Below are 23,771 nucleotides of genomic sequence, written 5' to 3' on the forward strand. Positions count from 1 at the left end.
TCTTTCAAGTTACTTTTTAAAATACTTTCAAATCCATTATCCTATTTTTGAAGCCCCATTGTGAATCTCTTAAGTAAGTTTCCTTTAAAGTCAAACATCATTGGCAGATTTTGATATGTTATACCTTTAATTATTCTAGCCAGTGCTGCTAGGAGCTTTGCTCCTTAACAAGATGTTAGAGGAAAGACATCTCAAGGTGCTCTGAATGTTCTGTGAGTCAGCTGTGGCCTCTCCCAGGCCTTATTAAGAAAATAAACTATGCTGATGAGCTCCCCTGAAAAATTGGATGGAGGTTTTAAGCTTAAAACTCATATTGTTGACCTCTCCTAGGCTTTCTTTTTAAAATGAAAGTTTTTTCGTTGTTGTTAGGATTTGCTATTTAACTTTTTGGAAATAAGGTAATAGTCAAAGTCCCCATAATCATAAATGTGGGATAGAAAGCAAGAAGGAAAGAGCACAGAAAGAAAGGAACATTTACCGAGTATTTACTAGATGCCAGACAGTATTCTAGAAGCTTTCTATTCTTCATCTTACCTTATTCTAACTATCTCCATGGGAGTCGGTTCTGTCGTCCCCATTTCATTGGCTGAAATTCTGAGAAGTAAAGTAATTGTGTAAGGTCACCCAACTTGTAATAAGTAAACTGAGGTTCAAGCCCACCTTTGTCTGGTTCCATAGCTACACTGTGTGAGTGAGAAACGTGAAAACACCTTACAGACTCAGCTTGGGCAGTGTTTTCTGCAATAGATTTTGTCTGGGGAACTTGGACAATGCCCATATTCATTCATAGAGTTTCTTTGCCCATTCCAGCAAATTATCATTTTCTGCTTTCTCGCTCAGTTATTTGTATACTTAGCTGATGGACTCAACTTCACACATTTCCCACACCCTACTTAGCAGAGTACAGAAATCCATTTGCTCTCTCCCAGCTGGTTCCAACACTGGCCACATCTGCCTTTCCAGATGTGCGGGCTGCAATGTAAAACATACATCCTTACCACTCCACTTGCTGCAGTGTTGTCTGGCCCTTCTTGAGGCATGGTTCTAGGCTGCTCTTTAGAAAGGTGTGATGTATGCCCTGTGGGCTGCATTATCATCTGTTGGTTTAATATGTACATTCTGTGGTGCTTTTACATACTTTTCCAACTTTTTGCATTCTGTGTCCATCTCTGATTGCATTTACATGGTGATTTATGGAGACTTTGAATATTATAATCTAAAGGGTATATGTGGGAAGGAGGAAGTGAGCAGGTTTGTTTATTAGGAAAATTTAGCAGTCCCTGCTTCTTTAAAGATCTGACCTTGAAATTGCATCAATGTGAGCTCAGTGAGGGTCGGAGAAAAGGGACCAGCTGACCCACTTCCTTATCATTTACTGTATGCTGCCTTGGGTTGTTAATAGCCTTTTCACATGTTGGTGTTATATCACCCCAGCTAGATTTTAAGTAATTAGAGAGCAGGAGCGTGTGTCACTCATCTTTGTGCCAAGCATATTACCTTGCACACAGTAGGCATTTAATGAGTAGTTGGAGTCCGGTTGCTATGTGTTAGTTGCTGTGGGTGCTGCTGAACTCTCACCTTGCAGCCTTTCTGGATTAGCTTTTGAATGACAGTTTTATTAGGCATGATGGAACCAGACCTCCCATGCTGACACTGTGGTGTCAGGGATTTCTGTCTCATGTGTTTTTTCAAATAATAACAATATGCTGGTACCCAAAGTATATGGTACCAGTTTAGAGTCTTGAATTTTAAAAACCTGAATATGGAAAGAACCTGCCCACCCACTTTGGAATACCCCTGTTAAGCTCACCTTACAGCATCAGAAGTGGACTCAGCAGCCACCTATTAGATCCAATATGAAATGCCCTAAATACTCCCCTTACTTGGTGCCTGGAGGACCTCAGTCTTAAGCTTCTCCTTTGGACTGAGGGCCTGACAAGGCCTGTGTAGGGCAGGCTGAGCCAAGCCCTGGCTTGGATTAGGGGTATCATCCAGGAATGGAATGAGTGAATGGCTTCACCTTAAGGAAACCTTGTAAATGAGATGAACAATGACCTTCTTAAACAAAATAGAGAAAACATGATGTAACCTTTTCCAGATGATTAAAGATATTGTTTTTAAAACCAGTCACTTGCTGTGAAAGCTGTGATGTTATCAGTGACTTCTGAGGGGTGTTTATTGCCATAGTACATGATCTGAACCAATGAAGCTGGACATTTTAATGTGGCTGTTTTGATTTGACCTGGGTGAAAATTAGATGTCAGATTGCTTTTACAAACATTACTTAGTGATTTTTTTTAAAAGCTGAATATTTACTAGTGCTTTTCAGGGTGCTTCAAAATATTAATATTTTCATGACAAAACCACCTTGTCAAAATGTCAGCTGTCATTTCCATCAAGATGCTGGTCCTCTAACCCTTCTTGCCTATTGTCCTGCTAAACTGGCAACTTCTAACCTACCAAGCGTTAGAAAAACAGAAAATTGCTCTTGTTAGAACCATGTATATAAAGTAAGAGTAAGTGTGATCTGGGTGAGGGTCTGATGGTTGTGTTAGGAATAAGAGTGGGGAGGTTTAGTGCCTAAGCCTTGGGATACTATTTTGGCTTGGAGGATTATCCCATGAAACCCTTTTCACCACTGATGCCGTAGGTGGAATTAGTTCTTCAGGCAGACATTTTTTTCTTCTTAGGGTCAAAGGTAAGGTGACATGTGAAGGGGCAGCCAAGGCATCATCATCGGGAGGCTAGGGCTCGATGGAAGGGGTAAGGGGGGTGGTGCCGGGCATCTGGTTGGAGGGAAGTAGGAACACAGGCAGAAGCAGAGGAGGGCCCTTAGTGCTGCCGAGCACAGGCTACTGCTTGACGCGCGGCCCTCAGCTGGCTGCCCCTGGCTGGAGAATTTCTCCGCAGGTCATTGGTTTTACCACAGCCTTGTTTGGAAACCATCTGTGTTCTAGGAGCCCATGGAGAACGGGCATCTTATTTTGAAAATCAACTTGAAGCTAAAGTGGACTTTTTAATTACAAATGAGAGCAATGAAAATATAGCTATTGAACTTTATTGTTACTTTGGCCTCGTAAAAATTAAAAGTAAACTTTTTTAACTCGAGAGGATTTTATAAAATCTCCCCATTTTGTGTACATTTCAGACATGAGACTCTACCACCCCAGAACCCATTTGAGAGGAATTTAAAGCTCAGGAAAGTAGCAGCTTTCTTCAAGTTTCTGAGTAACCGAACCTTGTAGATAACAACAGATTGGAAGATAGAATCAGTTAATCCCTGAACTCAAGGAACCCTTGGCCCATAGCCCAGACAATACAGCATGCTGAAAACTGGTCTGGTCCCAGCCTCACGTAAACCTGTCTCTCCTCTCCTGAGAAGAATGCAGCTTTTGACCACTGCCCAGAGTGAGAGCCCGGACTCACTGTTACACCTCAATGAAGGCAAGAACAAGTGGCTTGCAGTGGAGGGCATCGCCTGGAAGGTGGCAAAGGCCAGGCAGGTACCTGCGGCCCAGCTGCTGCTCGACGATGAGGCTGGCAGCCAAGTCTAGCGCCAGCCTTTTCAAAAGCAGCCCTTTTGATAACACTGATTACATTTCCCTCACCGGAGCCTTGGGCTAATTGAGCAACAGCCAACTTCTCTGGGTAACAAAGAGGAGGGGAAAGTAATCCAAACACAGGTTTTATTATAAAAACCAGGGAGTGAGAGAAGTATGTTTATTCTGTAAGATAACACACCTGCTCGGTGCCCGGGAGGCTCATTTCCATCAGTTGCCATGGCAAACTCGTTATACTTCAAGGCCATGTGGCTTTGTTTCCTTTTGGGATCTGGTCCTTGTCCTACCTTTTCTAACAACTCCAACACAATGACATGGAAGCCTGCGACAGCATAATTGATTTCTCCTTCCCTCTATCAACGGTTCACATTTGTTCAGCACAGGACTGAGTCTGCCTTCTCCTTTGAACTCATTGCTAAGCATGAAGGCATGCTTCAGAGAGCCACCCTCATTAACATTCCAGGTCCCTCTTCCCTGTCAGCAATAAACAAGCCCTGCATCAATGGCCTCCTGCCTTCCACTTTTACAAATGAGTGGCTCAGTTCCATGTTTTGCTGCTGATCCAGGTGCCCAGGCGTATACAACGCGAGGCTAAGAAGCACGCGGGAGGGACTAAAAATAGAACAGCAGTTTTGGATGCATACCAGAGCAGCTACTTCATCTCAACTTGCTTTGCACACTAAGCCTAATGGGATCCATCAGGCATGAGTTCTCTCTCGCGCTAGCTCCCTCCCTCTCCCCTCTCTCCCCAGCTGCCGATTTCCATCAGCGCCTTCCTGGTGAAAGGAGCAAAGGGAGGTCAGGCAAGGGATAAGAAATGTGTGCCCTTATGGTTTTCGTTTACAAGCCCTGGGAGATCTGGGGGCTGCAGTTACTCCTTCCATAAGAGAGTTTCTAGAAGAAAAGCAGGCAGGCCCAGAACATGGTCACCTCTGCCCAGGTACACTTTGGTCCAAGACTTTCATTGTTTAGCAAAGCCTCAAATATCACTTGCTAATCACCCAATACCTATAACCTGGACCCATGCTCCTATGTTCCTTGAAAAGTTAAGTAGAAAACTAAAGTACACTGAGTGTTCCTCTTACAGATCTCACCTGCTTGCTTGAGGCTAAGAATTTGGGAGCAAATGCACAGTGAGTTGGCAACACGTGACTGCCAGGGTCTGCAAAAGCCACCCACCTGCCACCAAGTACCCTATCCGAAAGTGATCCTATCCTAAAGCATTTTCCAATAGAAAATGGAAGAAGTCATATGCAGTTAGGAACATGCTATCCTGCTTGGGCACAATACCTCCCAGCATGCCAGCTGTGTTGACTGAGCGAGGCTCCTTTGTGTGCTAAAATGCCTCGTGAAGCCTCCCCCAAAAGGCGAGCCAGCATGACCATACGTTTCTCATGTCTACATCCAAAAGGTAATGCAGATGTTCCAAACAGCTAAGTATTATTCCAAGAAGTGCCATTTTTGTGGAATCAGAATTGTGATAGGAAAGGCTGGACACGGTGGCTCATACCCGTAATCCCAGCACTTTGGGAGGCTGAGGCGGGCAGATCACTTGAGGTCAGGAGTTAGGAGTTCGAGACCAGCCTGGCCAATATGGTGAAATGCAGTCTATACTAAAAATACAAAAATTAGCCGGGCTTGTGGTGGGTGCCTGTAGTCCCAGCTACTAGGGAGGCTGAGGCAGGAGAATCCTTTGAACATGGGAGGCAGAGGCTGCAGTGAGCTGAGATCATGGCACTATTGTACTGCAGCCTGGGCGATAGAGTGAGACTGTCTCAAAAAAAAAAAAAGAATGGTGACAGGAAGATGAATATCACAGTATTTAAAAATCTTTTTCATTGTTGATGTTTTGGAGATTGGCCAGATACAACTAAAAGAAACTAATCTGGGCCAGGTGAGGTGGCTCATGCCTGTAATCCTAGCACTTTGGGAAACCAAGGTGGGAGGATTGTTTGAGCTAGGGGTCAAGACAAGCCTGGGCTGAACATAATGAGACCCCGTCTCTACAAAAAAAAAAATTTTTTTTTTTTTTGAGACGAAGTCTTGCTCTGTTGCCCAGGCTGGCGTGCAGTAGTGCGATCTCTGCTCACTGCAACCTCCACCTCCCTGGTTCAAGCAATTCCCCTGCCTCAGCCTCCTGAGTAGCTGGGATTACAGGCATGTGCCACCATGCCCAGATAATTTTTTTTGTATTTTTAGTAGAGACGGGGTTTCACTGGTCTCAAACTCCTGACCTCAGGCAACCTGCCCACCCTGGCCTCCCAAAGTGCTGGGATTACAGGTGTGAGCCACCGTGCCCAGCCAAAATTTTTAAAAAAATAAACTGGGTGTGGTGGCATGCACCTTTGGTCCTAGCTACTCAGGAGGCTGAGGTGGGGGGATCACTTGAGCCCGGGAGGTTGAGGCTTCAGTAAGCCCTGATCATGCCACTGCACTCCAGCCTGGGTGGCAGAGCAAGACCATGTCTCTAAATAAATAAATAAATAACTTGATCTGACTAATAGCAGATTTTGTCTGTAAGCGTCAGGCAAGTGTCAAGACCTTTTACATTGTGCCTCAGTTTCATATAATAGCAGTATAAGATAAATACGCCAAGCCACTTCAAGAAAAGTCATACTTCATATAATCACAGCAACAATCAATTCCCCAAAGAATTTCTAACGGAACAAGTTGCAACATGATCATCTAATCCTCCAGTCACTAGAGGATGGAGGTACTTCTTCCCTCAGGGAGAGGGAAATATCTCTTCAGGGAGACACCAGGTCATTTGTTGAACACCAGGTCATTTGTTGAACACATCTACTGTGAAAAACCAGAAAGCTTTCTAGATTCATCAAATAAATGTCTGCAGTCTGGAAATCAGAACTTCCGGGTTCTAGTCCTAGGATGAATTTAGACAAGCCACAGCTGCTCTGGGCCCTGCTTTCCTTGTGTATAAAACAAAGCTGCAGGGATATATGATTTCTAGGGTCTCTTTCTAGACTGAAAGTTCTGTAACAGAAATAAATGATCTGAGAATTTAATTGATTTTCGTGCTTTCTTTCTTCCTTGTTTTTCCCCCTTTGGTTGTTGTTGTTTTTTTGGTTAATAGGCTAAAATAGAACTATTTATCTTGAAAAATAGTGCACAATTCTCTGGGATGAGAGGCATTTCTTCTCTGTGGTATTTTCCCACAGTGTAACCTTCCTTCTCTTTTCATTTGCCACTAGGAGGTGGGTCTCACTGATTCTTCCTGGTTCATTAAGAAGAAACAGAAAGATCCTGTGTTTTCAGAGACTCTTTCTGGATCATTTCCCATGATCATAGGACTTTGCAATCCATTTGGCAAAGGTGGTGGTGACAATGGGGTGTTTGGCAAAGTGGATGAGGTAGTTGACGAAGCAGCTGGGGTAAAGAAAAATGCTCTTGGCAAAACATCATGAAACTAGGGTGGAATGTTCAAAATGGAGAACTTGCATCCCTTGCTGAGATGACTCCAAGAAAAATTCTGTCTTTAAAGAGGTGATTTATTTAACAGGAAACAAAGAAAAAGGTATCAACAGCAATAATTTTTCTGAGCACTGAGCTGAGAAATAGCTAGTCTAATACTTTGATTGTAGCCATGTACTGAGACCTCTTTGAACAATCTAGAAGTTAAAATAGATTTGAAACCAGTCACTAAAATTTAAAATTACATTTAAAATTCTAAATTAGTCATCAAATATTAGATAAGAACCTAACCTTGCATTCCACAAACCCACCCCTCAAATCAGTGTAAGTCTGAATAAAGCCTTGGGGCTAAGAGGTTATTTTTACTAAGTCAGCCCTACCCCACTTCCACCCCAAAAATATCTAAAGATGAATGCCTGAGGACCAGCATAACATCTAAATCAACCAAGTGTTAATCTTACTGTCAGTGCTCTCAAATAGTTGTTGTTATAATTCCTTTGATGGGCCGGGCGCAGTGGCTCACGCCTGTAATCCCAGCACTTTGGGAGGCCAAGGCGGATGGATCACGAGGTCAGGAGATCAAGACCATCCTGGCTAACATGGTGAAACCCCGTCTCTACTAAAAATACAAAAAATTAGCCAGGCATGGTGGCAGGTGCCTGTAGTCACAGCTACTCGAGAGGCTGAGGCAGGAGAATCACTTGAACCCGGGAGGTGGAGGTTGCAGTGAGCCGTGATGGCACCACTGCGCTCCAGCCTGGGTGACAGAGCGAGACTCCGTCTCAAAAAAAAAAAAAAAAAAGCTTTGATGTTGGTGGTCATCGGATCTCATAGAAATTTCAGGGGCCAAGCTTTCATCACTTGGCCAAGTGTGTGTGTGTGTATGTGTACTTTTTGGTTTGTGTTTTTGCTACCAGTGCTACCAGCTGTAGCACTTTAATGACTCTTTGTGGAACACCAGGGACCACTGCTCATCAACCACTTGGGGTAGGAAGAGTAGAAGGAATGAGTGGTTCAGAGCTTAGGACAGGTCTCTGAAGGGAGGAAGGGTTAATAACATCACATTACTAAATCTTTGCAAACTAGAAACATTTCAGAGTAATTGCTGATGTCATTTTATTTACAAACGTGTGTCGAATCCTTAATGATGGTGTCACCTCAGACTAAAAAAGATAATGAAAAAAGAGAAGAATTGAAGTTTGTGTTTGTGTGTTTTCCAGGTTATCCAAATATGAAAGTCAGTTCTACCAGGTCTCAAAACTACGGAACTAATGTTACATGTCATAAAGTCTTATAAATGAGTACTTATGTTTTGCTAGTTTTTCTTCTCTTTTCCTATTTTTTAAAGAACAAAGACATTCGTCTCACCCAGTGGACATCTAAGTTATAAACTAAATGAAACTAGTGTTCTTTGCAATGCATTAGCAATGTTTCTTATTTATAGTTGACAAGTATTTGTCCTTTCCCTGTGCTGACATATAAGAGCTGGACTGGGCTGGGCGTGGTGGCTCCAGTCTGTAATCCCAGCAATTTGGGAGGGCGAGGCAGGTGAATCACTTGAGCCCAGGAATTCCAGACTAGCCTGGACAACATGGCAAAACCCTGTCTCTACAAAAAATACAAAAATTAACCAAGCATGTTGGTGCACACCTATAGTCCCTGCTACTTGGGAGGCTGAAGTGGAAGGATCACCTGAGCCCGGCAAGGTCAAAGCTGCAGTGAGCTGAGACTGTGTCACTGTACCGCAGTCTGGGAAAGAGTGAAACCCTGTCTCAAAAAAAAAAAGGTGGACTGTCTTGTAGCACAAGTGAGCCTTGTTTAAGAGGCTAGTAGATAAAGAAGGGGAAGCAATAGCTTTCAGCCCCAAAAAGTCTTCATTGGCTTAGTAGCTTGGGCCATAATTAAAGCCATCCCACCTTTATAGTTTACATAGATTTGATACATGTATACATATTTTATATATGGATATGTGTATGTGTTCTTTTTCTGGAGACCAGGTAAACAAGATCTATAGATACAGATAGACATCCAAAATTATCAACCTGAGGGTATTGTTGAAGATTTGTTTTTTTGAGACGGAGTCTCACTCTGTCGCCCAGGCCGGAGTGCAGTGGCGCAATCTCGGCTCACTGCAAACTCCGCCTCCTGGGTTGACACCATTCTCCTGCCTCAGCCTCCCCAGTAGCTGGGACTACAGGTGCCTGCCACCACGCGCAGCTATTTTTTTTGTATTTTTAGTAGAGACGGGGTTTCACTGTGTTAGCCAGGATGGTCTTGATCTCCTGACCTCGTGATCCGCCTGCCTCGGCCTCCCAAAGTGCTGGGATTACAGGCGTGAGAAGATATTTTTTAAAAGAGGAAAATGTTGGCTGGGCGTGGTGGCTCACACCTGTAATCCCAGCACTTTGGGAGGCTGAGGCGGGCGGATCACAAGGTCAGGAGTTTGAGCCTAGTCTGGCCAATATGAAACCCCGTCTCTACTAAAAATACAAAAATTAGCCAGGCATGGTGGCAGGCGCCTATAGGCCTAGCTACTTGGGAGGTTGAAACAGAAGAATCACTTGAACCCAGGAGGCGCAGGTTGCAGTGAGCCAAGATTGCGCCACTGCACTCCAGCCTGGATGACAAAGCGAGACTCTGTCTCAAACAAAAAAAAGAAGAAGAAAATGTCTCTGTTAAGAAAATATAAATTTGTCCTCTGAGAGACATAATTATGAAAATGAAAACTCAGTCACTCCTTAAAAGAGTATTTAGAATTTAGGTCCTAGACTTCAAATCTTTTAGAGTGATTAGAGATGCTTTTGTCCATGTCATTTTATAAATGAGTCCCTGGAATCTAAGAAAAGTGAAAGGACTTGCTAAAGGTCATACAGCTAATTGGTGGTAGAACCAAAATTAGAACACAGACTACAATTCCAGCCTACATCCCCTATCACTTCATACACGTATGGCAAATATTTTTACCTATGTAGTCAGATCCTGAGAACCATAATCATACTATTTAGAATCATGGTTGTATGCTATATAAAGTTGTTTTGTTAAAAATGGGTGGTTTTTTTTGTTTGTTTTTTGAGACGGAGTCTCGCTCTGTCTCCCAAGCTAGAGTGCAGTGGCATGATCTCGGCTCACTGCAACCTCTGCCTCCTGGGTTCAAGTGATTCTCCTGCCTCAGCCTCCCAAGTAGCTGGGATTACAGGTGCGCACCACCATGCCCGGCTAACTTTTTTGTAATTTTAGAAGAGACGGGGTTTCACCATGCTGGCCAGGCTGGTCTCAAACTCCTGACCTCAAATGATCTGCCTGCCTCAGCTTCCCAAAGTGCTGGGATTACAGGTGTGTGTGAGCCACTGCGCCCAGCCTAAAAATCTTTATTGCAAGAATAAAGCTTCCATGATTATGGTTAAAAAGGGTTGTTTAACTAGCTGGCTTTAATCCGTTAATACAGAGTGGTCTGTTATATTTATCTAATATTATATCTAAGCAGCTTTGTTGATGTCCCTGGAAGCAACTGCCCATATCATTATAAATTTTATGTATCTATCTCCTTTGAGATAAGTAAAACATAATCTTACAAAAGAGTAAACATTTTATTATTTGTACATGAATCAGTTTGGTCTGAGGATACACAAGCATCTGGCTAACTCAATAAAAGTAGCCTGAAGTGATAGGAGAGTGTTTGTAGTCATTTCCATTTGCTGCCACATCCCTTACATTATCTACTTGCTAAGCACTGAGAGGCCCAGAATGGACACATCAAACTGTCAGGAGGAACATGTGGGACACTGGCACCTGCAGTGGGTTTTTTAAAAGCAGAGAATGCAGAGCAGCCACAGACTCCACTTCAAAGCCAAGGTGTGTGGAGGTCTCCGGGGAAGAGCTCTGCACAACAGGTTTCCTGGGGGCCAGAGGGCCTCTCCGGGAGGAACAGAGAAAAAACCAGCCAGGAGTGCTAACGACCAGCCTCAGCTAGAATGCTGTCAGAACAGGGCCCCAAACATGGCCTGGCCTCAATGATCTGGGGATGAACGGTGTCACAAGGGAACCACCTGAAGGGTGGGCAGAGGCCCCCGTGGAGGAGCCACATATTCTTCCTCTCTCAGCAGCCGCAGCAGGATGTTTTTTTTATTCTTGGGCCAGCTGTAGACGTGAGTGTTCTGAAGCCAGGTGGGCACATGCTCCTATGGGAGGCAGAATGACAGGAGCAAAGGTCATTAGAGAAAAACCTGGATTCCAGATCCCAGGCTCAGTTCCCAAACATTTCTGGCTTTCCCTACATGGGCGTTTCCTACCAAACTATCCTGGGAGTTGTGCTGTTTTGCTTTTGGAAAGGTTTAGCCTGTGAAATGTTCTTGGCTTCGGGTACAAGCTGTATATCTCATTATAAAAACCACATGTGCACAGCATTTTCTGTCAGTCTCCCAGGCTACCTACCCTTTGCATTTCAACGTGCTTTTCACCACCCTCACATAAAAGGGGTAGGACAGAGGTCACACAGAGTGATGTGAATTCCCCTGTGACTTCAGAAGAAGTATGCCAGGGCCGTACGCTGAAGTCAATTCATTACCCTTTAACTCCAGCCCCAGGTCTGGCCTGCAGTAGAAGGAGCCCATCAGACCTCAGTGATCAGGCAGAGGCAGAAACCGTTAGCCATGGATCCTGGGGGTGCAGTGTCAGACTGCCCTCATGGAGTGGATGTTCTGGTGGGGAGAGGCAGATAATAAGTAAAATGGATAGTGTGTTCAACAGTGATGCATACTGTGGAGAAGAATTAAACAAGAAAGGGGACAGGGAGTGCTGGGGCAAGGGTGAAAGATTTGCAGTTTTAAATAGGGTGCTTAGGAGAGGTCTCACTGAGAAAATGAGCAAAGACCTAAAAGAGTGGAAGAAGCAAGCTCTGTGGTTGTCTGGGTCCAGGCAGATAGAGAGTCAGTGCGAAGGCCCTGTGGAGGGAGTGTGTTGGGTCTGTTCACAAGCAACAAGGCCACTGTGAGTAGAGCAGAGTGAGTAGGTGCAGAGGTCTGGAAGTAGAAGGGGCTGTATCGGATAGCGCCCTGTAGGCCACCGTAAGGCCTTTGCTTTTGAGTCTAACTCCTAGGGACTATAGGACGGGACTTCTCTAGGTACTGTGCTTAGAAGCAGCACCTGCTGCCTGGCAGGCATCATGTTGAGTACTGAGGATGCCCAAATGAAAAGGACGCAGGGACTGCCTTGAGGATTTCAAATCTTAGGATGAAAGCAAAATGTCAACAAACGATTTTCTAGTCAATGGTGTACCAAGGGGACAGGTGGTGAGAGCAGCCTGTGCTGAGCTCAGGTAATACGGGCATTGTCTGAAGGAGATTTAAAAATAATAACAAAACCAATGAAAATTTGGTCTATTTTGTATATCGCCATGCTCCAATAATTCTCAACAATTATTCCCAGTACCCTCAACCCAAACACATACCATTGACCCAAGGTGCTAGAATTAAGCACTCTTAAGAAAGGGACAATGAAATATATCAGCATGGAGGTAAACAGGTGTCAGGGCAGGGCGCAGTGGCTCACACCTATAATCCCAGCACTGGGGAGGCTGAGGAGAGTGGATTACCTGAGGTCAGGAGTTCAAGACCAGCCTGGCCAACATGGTGAAACCCTGTCTCTACTAAACATACAAAAATTAGCTGGGCGTGGTGGCGAGCACCTATAACCCCAGCTACTTGGGAGGCTGAGGCAGGAGAATTGCTTGAACCTGGGAGGTGGAGGTTGCAGTGAGCTGAGATTGCACCACTGCACTCCAGCCTGGGCAACAGAGCAAGACCCTGTCTCAAAAAAAAAAGAAAGAAAGAAACACTTTGGGAGGCCCAGGCAGGTGGATCACGAGGTCAAGAGAACAAGACCATCCTGGCCAACATGGTGAAACTCTGTCTCCACTAAAAATACAAAAATTAGCTGGGCGTAGTGGCACATGCCTGTAGTCCCAGATAGTCGGGAGGCTGAGGCAGGAGAATCGCTTGAACCCGGGAGGCGGAGGTTGCAGTGAGCCGAGATCACACCACTACACTCCAGCCTGACGACAGAGCAAGACTCCGTCTCAAAACAAACAAACAAACAAACAAGCAAAAGAGGTGTCGGGGAGGCTAGAGAGATTGGTGATATAAGGGTAAGAGTTCACTAGGCAGGCAAGTTAGGGATGGGCATTGCAAGCAGATGGAACAGAAAAGGCAAAGGCACAGAGACACAAAAGAACACAGCATGTGTGAGGGCATGCTGAAGTGGTCCAGGGTGACCAGAGCACAGAGCATCTACAGAGGGTGATGAGAGAAAACAACGCAAGGGGACACAGTCCTCTTCTGAGAGGCCTCACAGCTCATGCTAAAAAAGGTGGATATGATCTTGTAGTCAATGGGAAAACAGCACAAAATTTTTAAGCTACCAAGAAACAGATCAGACCTACATTTTGGATGTTCCTCTTTGATGGCAGAGCAGAGGATGGCTAGCACAAGGTCAAAGTGGAGATGAGACCAGTAAGGAGACTCATCAGTAAGTGACAGCAGTGAGACTCTGGGCAAAGGCAGCGCAGGGAGGATAGAAAGGTGTGCCATTGCACAGGCTGTGCACCATACAGCCTGAGGTGTCCCGTTCCCATAAACTGGAGCCTCCCTCATCCAGGACAGGGGTCTCAGTGCAGTCTTGACATCTGAGGATCCCTCCAGGGTGAAACAGGGCCTGAGTTTAGGGTGCTGTGGTCTGATTCTCAACATGTTTACTCCACCACTGCCTTCCCTTTGCCAAGCATGGCATGTGGCCTCAGGTGGTTTTGCCCCCATTCTCCAAACTTGCTGGCAGACCCTTCTGGTGTGAAAAGCCTCATATGAATCACAGCAAAGCTCACTCTGGTAACTACAGATTTAATTCCTGTAATCATTAGCTCTGAGCGCTGAACTATGTGCAATGAAATACCTCCCTGGAACAGCCAGCAAAAACCATACACATCTTGACTTTTATATACAAGAGATAAAAAGTATCACATGAACCTTCTCTTTTTCTCTCTTGAGTTAAAACAGAAACTACATCTTTGTGTGCAACGGTTCTTTGAACAATTAGGACAGCAGTGATCCTATCAGATAGCTTTAAAACCCTCCTGATTCATACTGCTGAACTGAGTGGTACAACTTGTTGATCTTTCTGGTAACATTGTTATCTCTAAGGATTGATAAAGAATTGATGGCAGACACGGTGGTTCATGCCTGTAATCCCAGCACTTTGGGAGGCTGAGGCAGGCAGATCACCTGAGGTCAGGAGTTCAAGACCAGCCTGGCCAACATGGTGAAACCCCATCTCTACTAAAAATAAAAAAAATTAGCCAGGCGTAGTGGCAGGGACCTGTAATCCCAGCTACTTGGGAAGCTGAAGCAGGAGAATCACTTGAAGCCAGGAAGCGGAGGTTGCAGTGAGCCAAGGTCATGCCATTGCACTCCAGGCTGGGCAACACAGCGAGACTCCATCTCAAAAAAAGAAAAGAAAGAAAAAAAGAATGGACAAGATTTTCCACTTAAAATCCGAGATGGCAAAGCGAACCATAGATTGAATTATGAGGATTTTGTTTGTTTGTTTGTTTACCTTCTTAGCATTTGGGAAGAGCACAGGGATGAATCTGAAATTCATGCTTCCTTGTTTTATGAACTCAATCTGCATCTGAAACCAAACAAATTTGAAGGTTTAATTTCAGGAATGAGGATGAGGAATTAATGGTACCCATAATCATGCACGTCCACATGGCATTTTTATTCTGATTTCCATACTTGAGTGCCACACACTTAACATTTTAAGGCCTCCCCATTACACATCTATTCCATTCACTCATCAGTCATTTATTGGAGGCCTATCAGAAGTCACATTCTATGTCAGACTTTGGGTTTTAAGGATTAGGATACCTTCCAGGGTATGCTGGAACTGGCTTGCAGCAGCTCACAAAAGCTGGTTGTGTGCATCTCTTCCTAATTCTGTGTTCGGTGACTTCGCACTGATAGCTTGAAATTGGTGATGGTATTGGAGAGTATTTATACCATGGAAATAGGTAAGTGCTACAAATCAGGAGAACCAGCTTAGCAGAACACCACAGATGTAGTCCCTATCTTCACAAAGTCAGCAGTCTAGTGAGCAGGCAGAAAGGGAAATTACCAACCAGAGTACCGGGTGAAAAGTATGAACAATTGCTCTGGAAGCCCAGAATGGGGGCCATCCATTCTACATCAGAGATTGGAAGGACAGTTACAAAAGAGGGTTCATTTGGGCACTGAAAGAAAAGATTTTGGTCAAGTAGGGAAAATAGAGGCAGAGGCAACAGCATGAGCAAATGTCTGGAGGTGTGAAAGTGTGTTGATGTGGTTGGGACCAGCTACTAATGCACTGTGACTAGAGCACAAGATGGGCTTGGCAGAGAGGGGATGTCAATTGCGAAGAGCTCCGTCTGCCAGGCTTTAGGTTCCTCACACCAGTTCCAATATGCTATGACACTGCGGTAGCCCAAGAAGATTTAGCTACCAAGAACTCTCTCAAAAATCAGATTTTTCAATAGGAGGGGAGTTAGAGTCTTCCAAATCCTGTGACCAGCACAAAGTTTTCAGTCATCTGATGAGAAGGAGACGAGGAATTATGTGTTTCCAGCCATTTCATCTTCCAATTCATTTTTATAACTGAGAAGTTTTCATTGTGCATGGAAATAACAGAACAGAGAAGAAAGTGACAGTGGTGATGGCTGGTTATTGAAATCACCATAGAAACCCCTCATAAACACACACTCTCACATAGTCGCATACGCACACACACACACACACGATCACACAACACACACAAATCCTCCACAAGGTGTTTTTTTCGGAACTACCTCTCTCTAAAAACCATAAGATAACACCAAGAACATATTTTAAAATGACCCAAGTACTGTGCAGCTAGAAGCACCCACCACACCAGCACCAAGTACACATGAAAGGAAGGGGATGCGGTGCATAAGTTACAAGTGAAGCACTGAGTTTTGTTTGACTTCTAGGACTCCGTATACTGTGAAGTTTGGTTTGTGCACTAGGCTGCCCAGCCTGTGGAGGGGCCAGCCAGCAGCAGTGCATTTTTATTTTCTCTCACCCTTCCAGATACTGAGTTTCTGTAAACTAATTCGCTCTATGATGCAGTTACTCATCAGTACCTCTGCACTACCTCTGTCATGGCCAAGTTCTTATTGTTCCAGGGTTTTCTGTTGCCTAGAGGGGTGCAGGAAGTCAGCCAGGCAGTCAGGAAGGCACTTCTGTATCTGACCTCTTTGACCTCTTCTGTGATGAGTAAGGGCCCAAGACATTGTGGCCCAAGAAACCAAGTTTGGTGACAGTCTGGTTCCAGTTGGTACAGTCAGACAAGCTCTGAGGCCAAGCTGTGTATTACTGCCTGGCTACACCACACACCCACAGAGCTAGACAGGTTTCCTTAGGAACTGGCTGAGGCCTCGAGCCCTTCCCACACACCAGCTGTCAGCTTCTGAGACTGGCAGGTTCCTAGAGATGCAGACAGGACATCGGGTGCTCTGAGGCCATGCAGACGTGCATCAGACAACCAAGGGCCGGCAGCACCCAGAGACAGCCATGACCTTTTAAGGCAGTTTACTCCCAGAAATGATACCTTTCCAGGGCACTGTACAAGGGCTGTGAGACTGGTTGAGACCAGAAGAGGAGGGAGCCTTATCTCCTGACTCCCTGGCCTCACTTTTTAACCTCATCACCTTGCCTTGGCTCTTCCTTCGGTTTGGTTGTGAGCTCACATGAGTGGTCTGCACTTGGTGGAAAGGGAGACAGAGACCATGAAGACTCAGATGGGGAACACACACCCTCCTCCTTTCCCACACTGCTGACCCACAGGACAGACCTGGGACCTACGTCTGCTTCCCCTGAGGTAAAGCTGTGTGCCCCGAGACAGCCTGACTGTGTCCTCCCCATCTTCCCATCTTAGTGACACTCTATGCCCATTCCAGGTGCCTTCCCCCTCATGAAGTGTTAGAGCTGAAATGGAGCTTATCAGTTCTAGTCCAGTGATTTTCCAAGCCTTTTTAAATCTCAGAATCCTCGGACAACAAACAAGCCTGAGAAGTACAGAACAGCTCTGGGTGAGGTGGGGGTGGGAGGCACAGACCCAGCCCCTCCTCCAGCACATATGGACACCCATTGGGAACTCCACAGAACAGCCTGAAAGTCACAAGTGTAGCACCGCATCCTAGTCAAGCAGAAACTGTCTCCACAGCGTCTCTATAATCATGGGGAGAAGGAGGATTGGTAGCCCATAAAACAGCCAGTTCCAAAGCTGGGTGATTGTTTCGGTCAGAATGTTCTAATTTTATCCCATGCTGAATAAGTTTAATATCCTAAATGTCTCCCACTGATTTGAATATAACCAGGCCCCATAGTTCCCCACCTGTCATGAGCTAAGAACACTCCCTTCCCTTGTTTGAGCATCTGATATGCACCAGATATTTTGAAAACATTTCATTTCATCTTCACGACAACCCTGTAAGTATTAGCAACCCATTTTGTGAATAGGGACATTGAGGCACAAAGAGTTTAAGCAGTGGGGCCACAGTCACACAGCCTGTACATGAGGAAGCCAACTTTAACCAGGCCCACATGATGCAACAGCAGGTGTCCCTTTCACTACGCCACCTGCATTTCTGAAAAGGTAGGGCACAGAACCTGATACAGCTGCAGGGGCCAGCCCTCCTCACCGCCCTGTCTCCTGCCTCCTAGGACTTCATAGTTGCTGGTAAACAGCCAAGCCAGCAGAGCACATCTTTCCAGAATCTTGGATCCTAGAGATCACAGATTGCTCTCCCCTTGCAACTGATAGGAACAACTGAGTCCCAGAGGTGCAGGGACTTGCCCACAGTCCCTAAGGTAGATGGAGCCAGAACCAACAGTCCCTCTCCTGACATGGCAGGCCTAGACTCTTCACCCAGCATCATGCTGCCTTCAGTTGGTCTCTAGGAAAGAATGGGACTTCCCTGGACAAGGTATCCATCCCCAGGGGACAGTGAGGTGTTGTGATCCCCTCCCCACTCACCATTCGATGAATGTACTTAGTATGTAAGCCGTGCTCATCCTCGTCCAGCTGCGACTCAGCGCCTTCCACATCCTGTTTGTATTTGGGGCTGATTGCTACGATTATCATCACGGTCTTCTGTTAATGAGAGGGAGAAAGGCATGTTTATGGAAGTGTAAAGTGTGGTCCGTTTGGTGAAGGCAGGCTGGAATCTGGCCAGCAGGACTGTGGGCATTCTCTGACACACGGGGTGGAGGGCCAGGCTCATTCTCCATAGAAAGAGAAGCACTGGCCCCCACTCAGGCAGACTCTTGTCTCTGCTTCTCCCTTCTGCCTCCAGCCCAGCCCCACCTCGAACATGCAGAGCACATGGCTCAGAGAGGGGCTCTCTCAAATAGATGTGCTTTTGCCTACCATTTTCCACAACCATCACTAATAAACCTCTAACGAAAGCTCGAATCACTGAGTGAGTCTGTCGTGGCAAAAAGGCACTGCAACACCAACAGTAAGAAGCACCCTCCCTCCCTCCAGCTGGTTCTGAGCTGCCAGTCACTGCACTCTTGACTGCCCTGTCTTCTGTGTGTACACATTAGCACAGTCAGTAGGAACAGACCCTTCAGCACAAAGCAAACATCAGGCTGCAGACAAAAGGAAAAGTGCAACACCCCAGCCTGCTGAGACTCCCGTCCCCCCACTGGCTCCCTCCGAAAGAAGCAGCCGACACGGACACGCTGGCAGCAATCAATTTCGATCTTGTTAAAGCACAACGTGTCCCAGTGGCTGGTATAGATTCTGTCAGTGGAGAACAAATCACGGGGCTGCGCGTGGGCACCTCGGGGGTGGTGTGCTGTGCAGCCTGCGAGGCTGCCTAGGAAACCTCTTCAGCCCAATTCTACAAAACACTTGGGGTGGCCTCAGATTAAATTGAATTCTGCTGCTCTCTCCCTACTCTCCGCCTTCATTTCCTTCTTTCCTATTCTCATCAAAAGATTGTTTCCTCTGATTGTTATCAACCACCTGTGTCTGGTTTGACCGTTATTTCCTGCCTGTGCATGTCCAAGAGGGCGACTCCATCCTTCCTTTCCAAGTCTTTGCACGGCTTCCAACAAGGGAGGCTTTGTTGGGGCTTTCTCAGCTTCAGACTTAGGTGGGTATGCCAGGGTTTCTTTGATAAAACAACTTCATAAGCTCATTGTCTTTCTCACCAGAAAACAAACTCTGGTTTTTGGAATGTACTTACATCCCTAAGGTAGCGCTCCATCCATTTAATGATATCAATGCCTCGGATTCTATCCTCAAATATGTCAATCTGCAAAAAAAAGATGTGGGAGTTGGCCCTTAATGAGAGGTTCTCTCAAGATGCAGAGCGGAAGAAAACAGGATACTATATACATTTAAAGCTCCAAAACTTAACTAATGCTTTTTGCAAGGAGGAGCACATAGGTCTAAAAAACAAAATATAATTTTCTGAAAATATTCCCTATTTCAACATTAGTAGGCATTTAAGTAGTTAATATTATGTCCATAATTAGGATATTGTGATACACATCAAAATATATCTATGGCTACACAATAATCAGGTTTTTAAAAATCTGAGGGACATGGTATACCACTAAGTTGGATATAAGCCAGCAATATACATACATACATTATATATCTGTAATTTAGAAATTTGAAAGGCAAACATAATTCTGGAACATTTTAATGGATGTGTGGCATACAAGTAACTGAGATACAATTGTGGTGCTTTACTTGCATTAGTGAGGTCATTATTATGGTATTATGTACTGTTTCAATCTATATGTTTCAAAAGGATTGTATGAAACTTGGAGCAGAGCCAAGGAACAGTCACAAAAACAATTACTGAAATGGTAGGGAAGAGGTTTATGATGAAAGTCAGAAGTAGAACTCTTAGGCCTTGAAAAGACTGATATTTACTATCAGTGTTCAAGTTTTTGAAGGGGTATTTTAAAAGGAGAAAATCAGTTATTTTTTATTTTATAAGAAACCAAATAAGAAGGCCCTTCTTGGGCTCAGGCTTATACTGCAGTGTGTGTGTGTGTGTGCATGTGTGCGTGCATGTGTGTGTTTACGAGGTGCTCTTAATGGGAAGAGGGATTATATACTGGAATGGGTGACTCAGGGAGAGTGTCCCTGGGGAGGGGTTATGTGATTCAGCTGCACTGCTCCCAGATTACTTATCCTAAATGTCATTCCAGGCCAGGCACAATGGCTCATGCCTGTAATCCCAGCACTTGGGAGGCCGTGGCAGGCAGATCACTTGAACCCAAGAGTTCGAGACCAGCCTGGGAAATACGGCGATACTCCATCTCTACAAAAAATACAAAAAATTAGCCAGACATGGTGACATGAACCTGTAGTCCCAGCTACCCGGGAGGGTGAGGCAGGAGGATGGGTTAAGCGTGGAAGGTAGAGGCTGCAGTGAGCTATGATCATGTTGCTGCATCCCAGCCTGAGCAAAAGACCAAGACCCTGTCTCAAAAAAAATAAATAAATAATAAATGTCACTCCACTGTTTAGGACTGATCAAGTCAAGTCCAAGTCCTTCAGCAAGCCTTCTGTGCCATCCATGATCCAGCCTGGCCTCTCTTTTCCTCACATGTCCTGTCTACTTTACTCCCCACATTGGAGTCCCCTGTACCCTAAAGGCACAGCACAAGCCCCCCTGCTCTGTGAATCCTTCCCGCATGCCAATCTCCTCCTCTTCCTCACTTCACCTAACTCTACCCCATTGTGACCACTAATGATACTGGACAATTAACACATATGATAACATTCTTTTATTCAGGACATGTTTCATGTATGTCTGCTGTGTCTCTTCAACCTGATGCTAAGCCTCCTACGGAAAGAGACCGTGCCCTGTGTATACCGAACTATCACATACATAGAGTACAGAGTTCAGAATATGTGTCTTTACATGAAAAATGGAATGGCTGTTATTTTGGTTTAGATGACTCCCATTTTCAAATGTGTGATGGCCAGCGACTACTCTTGAGAACGCTTTTGTAGCTTTCTGTGACTGTGTCGCTAATCCATTGCTATTATATGGGAGAGAAGCAATATAGTGTCAGGGTTGAGAAGAAATGGACAGCTTGGGTTCTGTCTTGGCTTTGCCACTTCCCACCTGCATGACTTTGGAAATGTTACTAAAACTCTCTAAATCTTATCTTCACTTGTAATATGTAGTTAATAAACTGACTTCCTAGGGTGGTTGTGAGAACTAAAATGAGTTAACATGGAAAAGGCCTATCATAATGCCAGGCAGGAAATAAGCACTCAATAAATGGTGATAATTGGCCGGGCGTGGTGGCTCACGCCTGTAATCCCAGCACTTTGGGAGGCTGAGGGGGGGTGGATCACTTGAGGTTAGGAGTGTGAGACCAGCCTGGCAAGCATGGTGAAAACCCGTCTCTACTAAAAATACAAAAAAAAATTAGCTGAGCTTGGTGGCAGGTGCCTGTAATCCCAGTTACTCAGGAAGCTGAGGCAGGAGAGTTGCTTGAGCCTGGGAGGCAGAGGTTGCAGTGAGCCAAGATCGTGCCACTGCACCCTAGCCTGGGCAACAGAGCAAGACCCTGTCTCAAAAAAAATTAATAAAAAATAGTGATTATTGTTATTATCCAAGCACTCTAAATTATTCCCAGCTACTGTAGTGGACATCCTGGGTGGTGCAATGAGCTGGATATCTTTCATTCGTTTCTCCAAGTCTCTCCCAAAGTCCATAGCTCCTGTTATGATCATTCCTCCACACAGCTACTATTATGGGCTGAATTGTGTTCCCAAAATTCCTATGTTGAAGCCCTATCTCCCAGTACCTCAGAATGTGACTGTATTTGGAGATAGGACTTTTAAAGAAGTAATTAGGGTAAAGAGAGGTGATATGTGTGGGCCCTAATCCAACAGAACTGGTGTCCATAGAAGACAAGATTAGAACACAGACATGTGTCCACAAAGAGGAGAGACCATGTGAGGACAGAAGGAGAAGACAGCCAGCTACCAGCCAAGGACAAAGGCCTCAGGATGACATGAACCCTGCTGAAACCTTGATCTTGGACTTCCAGCCTCCAGAACTGTGAGAAAATAAATTTCTATGCTTAAGCCACTCAGTCTGTAGTACTTTATAGGAATCCTAGCAAACTAATATAGCCATCCTCTTCATCTTCCAGTAAGAATTCCTCCTTTGACTCTTTAGACCTAGGGGCAGTAACAACTCCCTGCTTTTGCTAGTGCCAGAATACTGCACTATCCCCAATAAAATTGGATTCTCTAAAACCTACCCAAAGCTTTGTAATAGGCCCTTTATTACACTCTCCTTAAATTACTCATGAAGTGTTTCATTCCACTAAGGGGATCTAGATGTTTCAATAATAACTTAGCTGTCCAGGACCGGGCTCTGTGATTTCTACCACAAGTCTTTGTAGAGATGAGGGTCAGGGACAGATTTAAATTCTGCCTAAGTGGCCCCTGGTTGCTAAGATAAACAAACAAACAAAACCTAAGCTCTCCTCCAGGGGCAATCCGTATGTGTCTTTGGAAATGACAAAAAGTAAGATCTTTTCTGAAATGCTGGCCTTATGTCTTAGTATTTATTTATATTACAGACCTGGTCTTGCTATATTGCCCAGGCTGGCCTCCAACTCCTGGGCTCAAGTCATCCTCCCACCTCTGCCTCCCAAGTAGCTGGGACTACAGGCACGCACCACCACACCCAGTGTAATTTGATTTTATGTCACAGTTGCCACAGTGCTTTCTTTTTTTCTTTTTTTTGGAGACAGACTCTTGCTCTGTTGCCCAGGCTGGATTGGAGTGCAGTGGTGTGATGCCGACTCACTGCAACTTCCACCTCCCAGGTTCAAGCAATTCTTGTGCCTCAGCCTCCCAAGTAGCTGGGACTACAGGCGCACACCACCATGCCAACTTTTTTTTTTTTTTTGAGACAGAGCCTTGCTCTGTCACCCAGGCTGGAGTACAGTGGCGAGATCTCGGCTCACTGCAACCTTCACCTCCAGGGTTCAAGCAATTCTGCCTCAGCCTCCCAAGTAGCTGGGACTACAGGCATGCACCACCATACTCGGCTAATTTTTTTGTATTTTTTGTAGAGATAGGGTTTCACTATGTTGTCTAGGCTGGTCTTGAACTCCTGACCTCAGGTGATCTGCCCGCCTCAGCCTTACAGAGTGCTAGTATTACAGGTGTGAGCCACTGCGCCTGGCCATAGTTTGTATTTTAGTCGAGATGGGGTTTCTCCATGTTGCCTAGGCTCATCTCGAACTCCTGAGCTCAGGCAATTTGTCTGCCTTGGCCTCCCAAAGTGCTAGGATTACAGGCATGAGCCACTATGCCTGGCTGCTATAGTGCTTTCTTATACCAGCAATGAGAAAGGGAAATATTAGTCTCTATATAGTTATGGAGTTGGATTGTATAAGTTGTATGCATTTTTTAAAAAAGAACTTTCATTTTCATTTTTTTAAAAAATTGTCTTGGCCACGTGCAGTGGCTCACACCTGTAATCCCAGCACTTTGGGAGGCCAAGGTTGGCAGATCATGAGGTCAGGAGTTCGTGACCAGCCTGGCCAACATAGTGAAACCCCATCTCTGCTAAAAATACAAAAAAAAAAAAAAAAAATTAGCTGGGCATGGTGGTGGGTACCTGTAATCCTAGCTACTTGGGAGGCTGAACCTGGGAGGCAGAGGTTGCAGTGA

General features: G+C 45.2%; 1 protein-coding gene and 1 long non-coding RNA gene across 3 annotated transcripts in view; one reads left to right on the forward strand and one right to left on the reverse strand.

Annotated features, from left to right (window-relative positions):
- The window catches only part of LOC134761601 (uncharacterized), a 117,696-nt gene that overhangs the window by 66,962 nt on the left and 26,963 nt on the right, over positions 1–23,771 (forward strand). The gene's annotated exons all lie outside the window — the stretch shown is intronic.
- The window catches only part of TRAF3IP2 (TRAF3 interacting protein 2), a 47,560-nt gene continuing 34,346 nt past the window's right edge, over positions 10,558–23,771 (reverse strand). The window contains exons 6-9 of one of the 2 annotated variants that reach the window (XM_024248985.3): positions 19,288–19,356; positions 18,069–18,185; positions 14,592–14,666; positions 10,558–11,167 (exon numbers count right to left, since the gene is read on the reverse strand). In XM_024248985.3, coding sequence (XP_024104753.1) covers positions 11,021–11,167; positions 14,592–14,666; positions 18,069–18,185; positions 19,288–19,356 — 408 coding nt within the window. In that variant the 3' untranslated portion in view covers positions 10,558–11,020. Of the gene's footprint in view, positions 11,168–14,591; positions 14,667–18,068; positions 18,186–18,461; positions 18,529–19,287; positions 19,357–23,771 lie in introns of those variants that run through there. The other variant, XM_054558040.2, reaches the window with a different exon arrangement.

Source organism: Pongo abelii, chromosome 5 (assembly GCF_028885655.2).
Source record: "Pongo abelii isolate AG06213 chromosome 5, NHGRI_mPonAbe1-v2.0_pri, whole genome shotgun sequence".
Lineage (NCBI taxonomy): Eukaryota > Metazoa > Chordata > Mammalia > Primates > Hominidae > Pongo > Pongo abelii.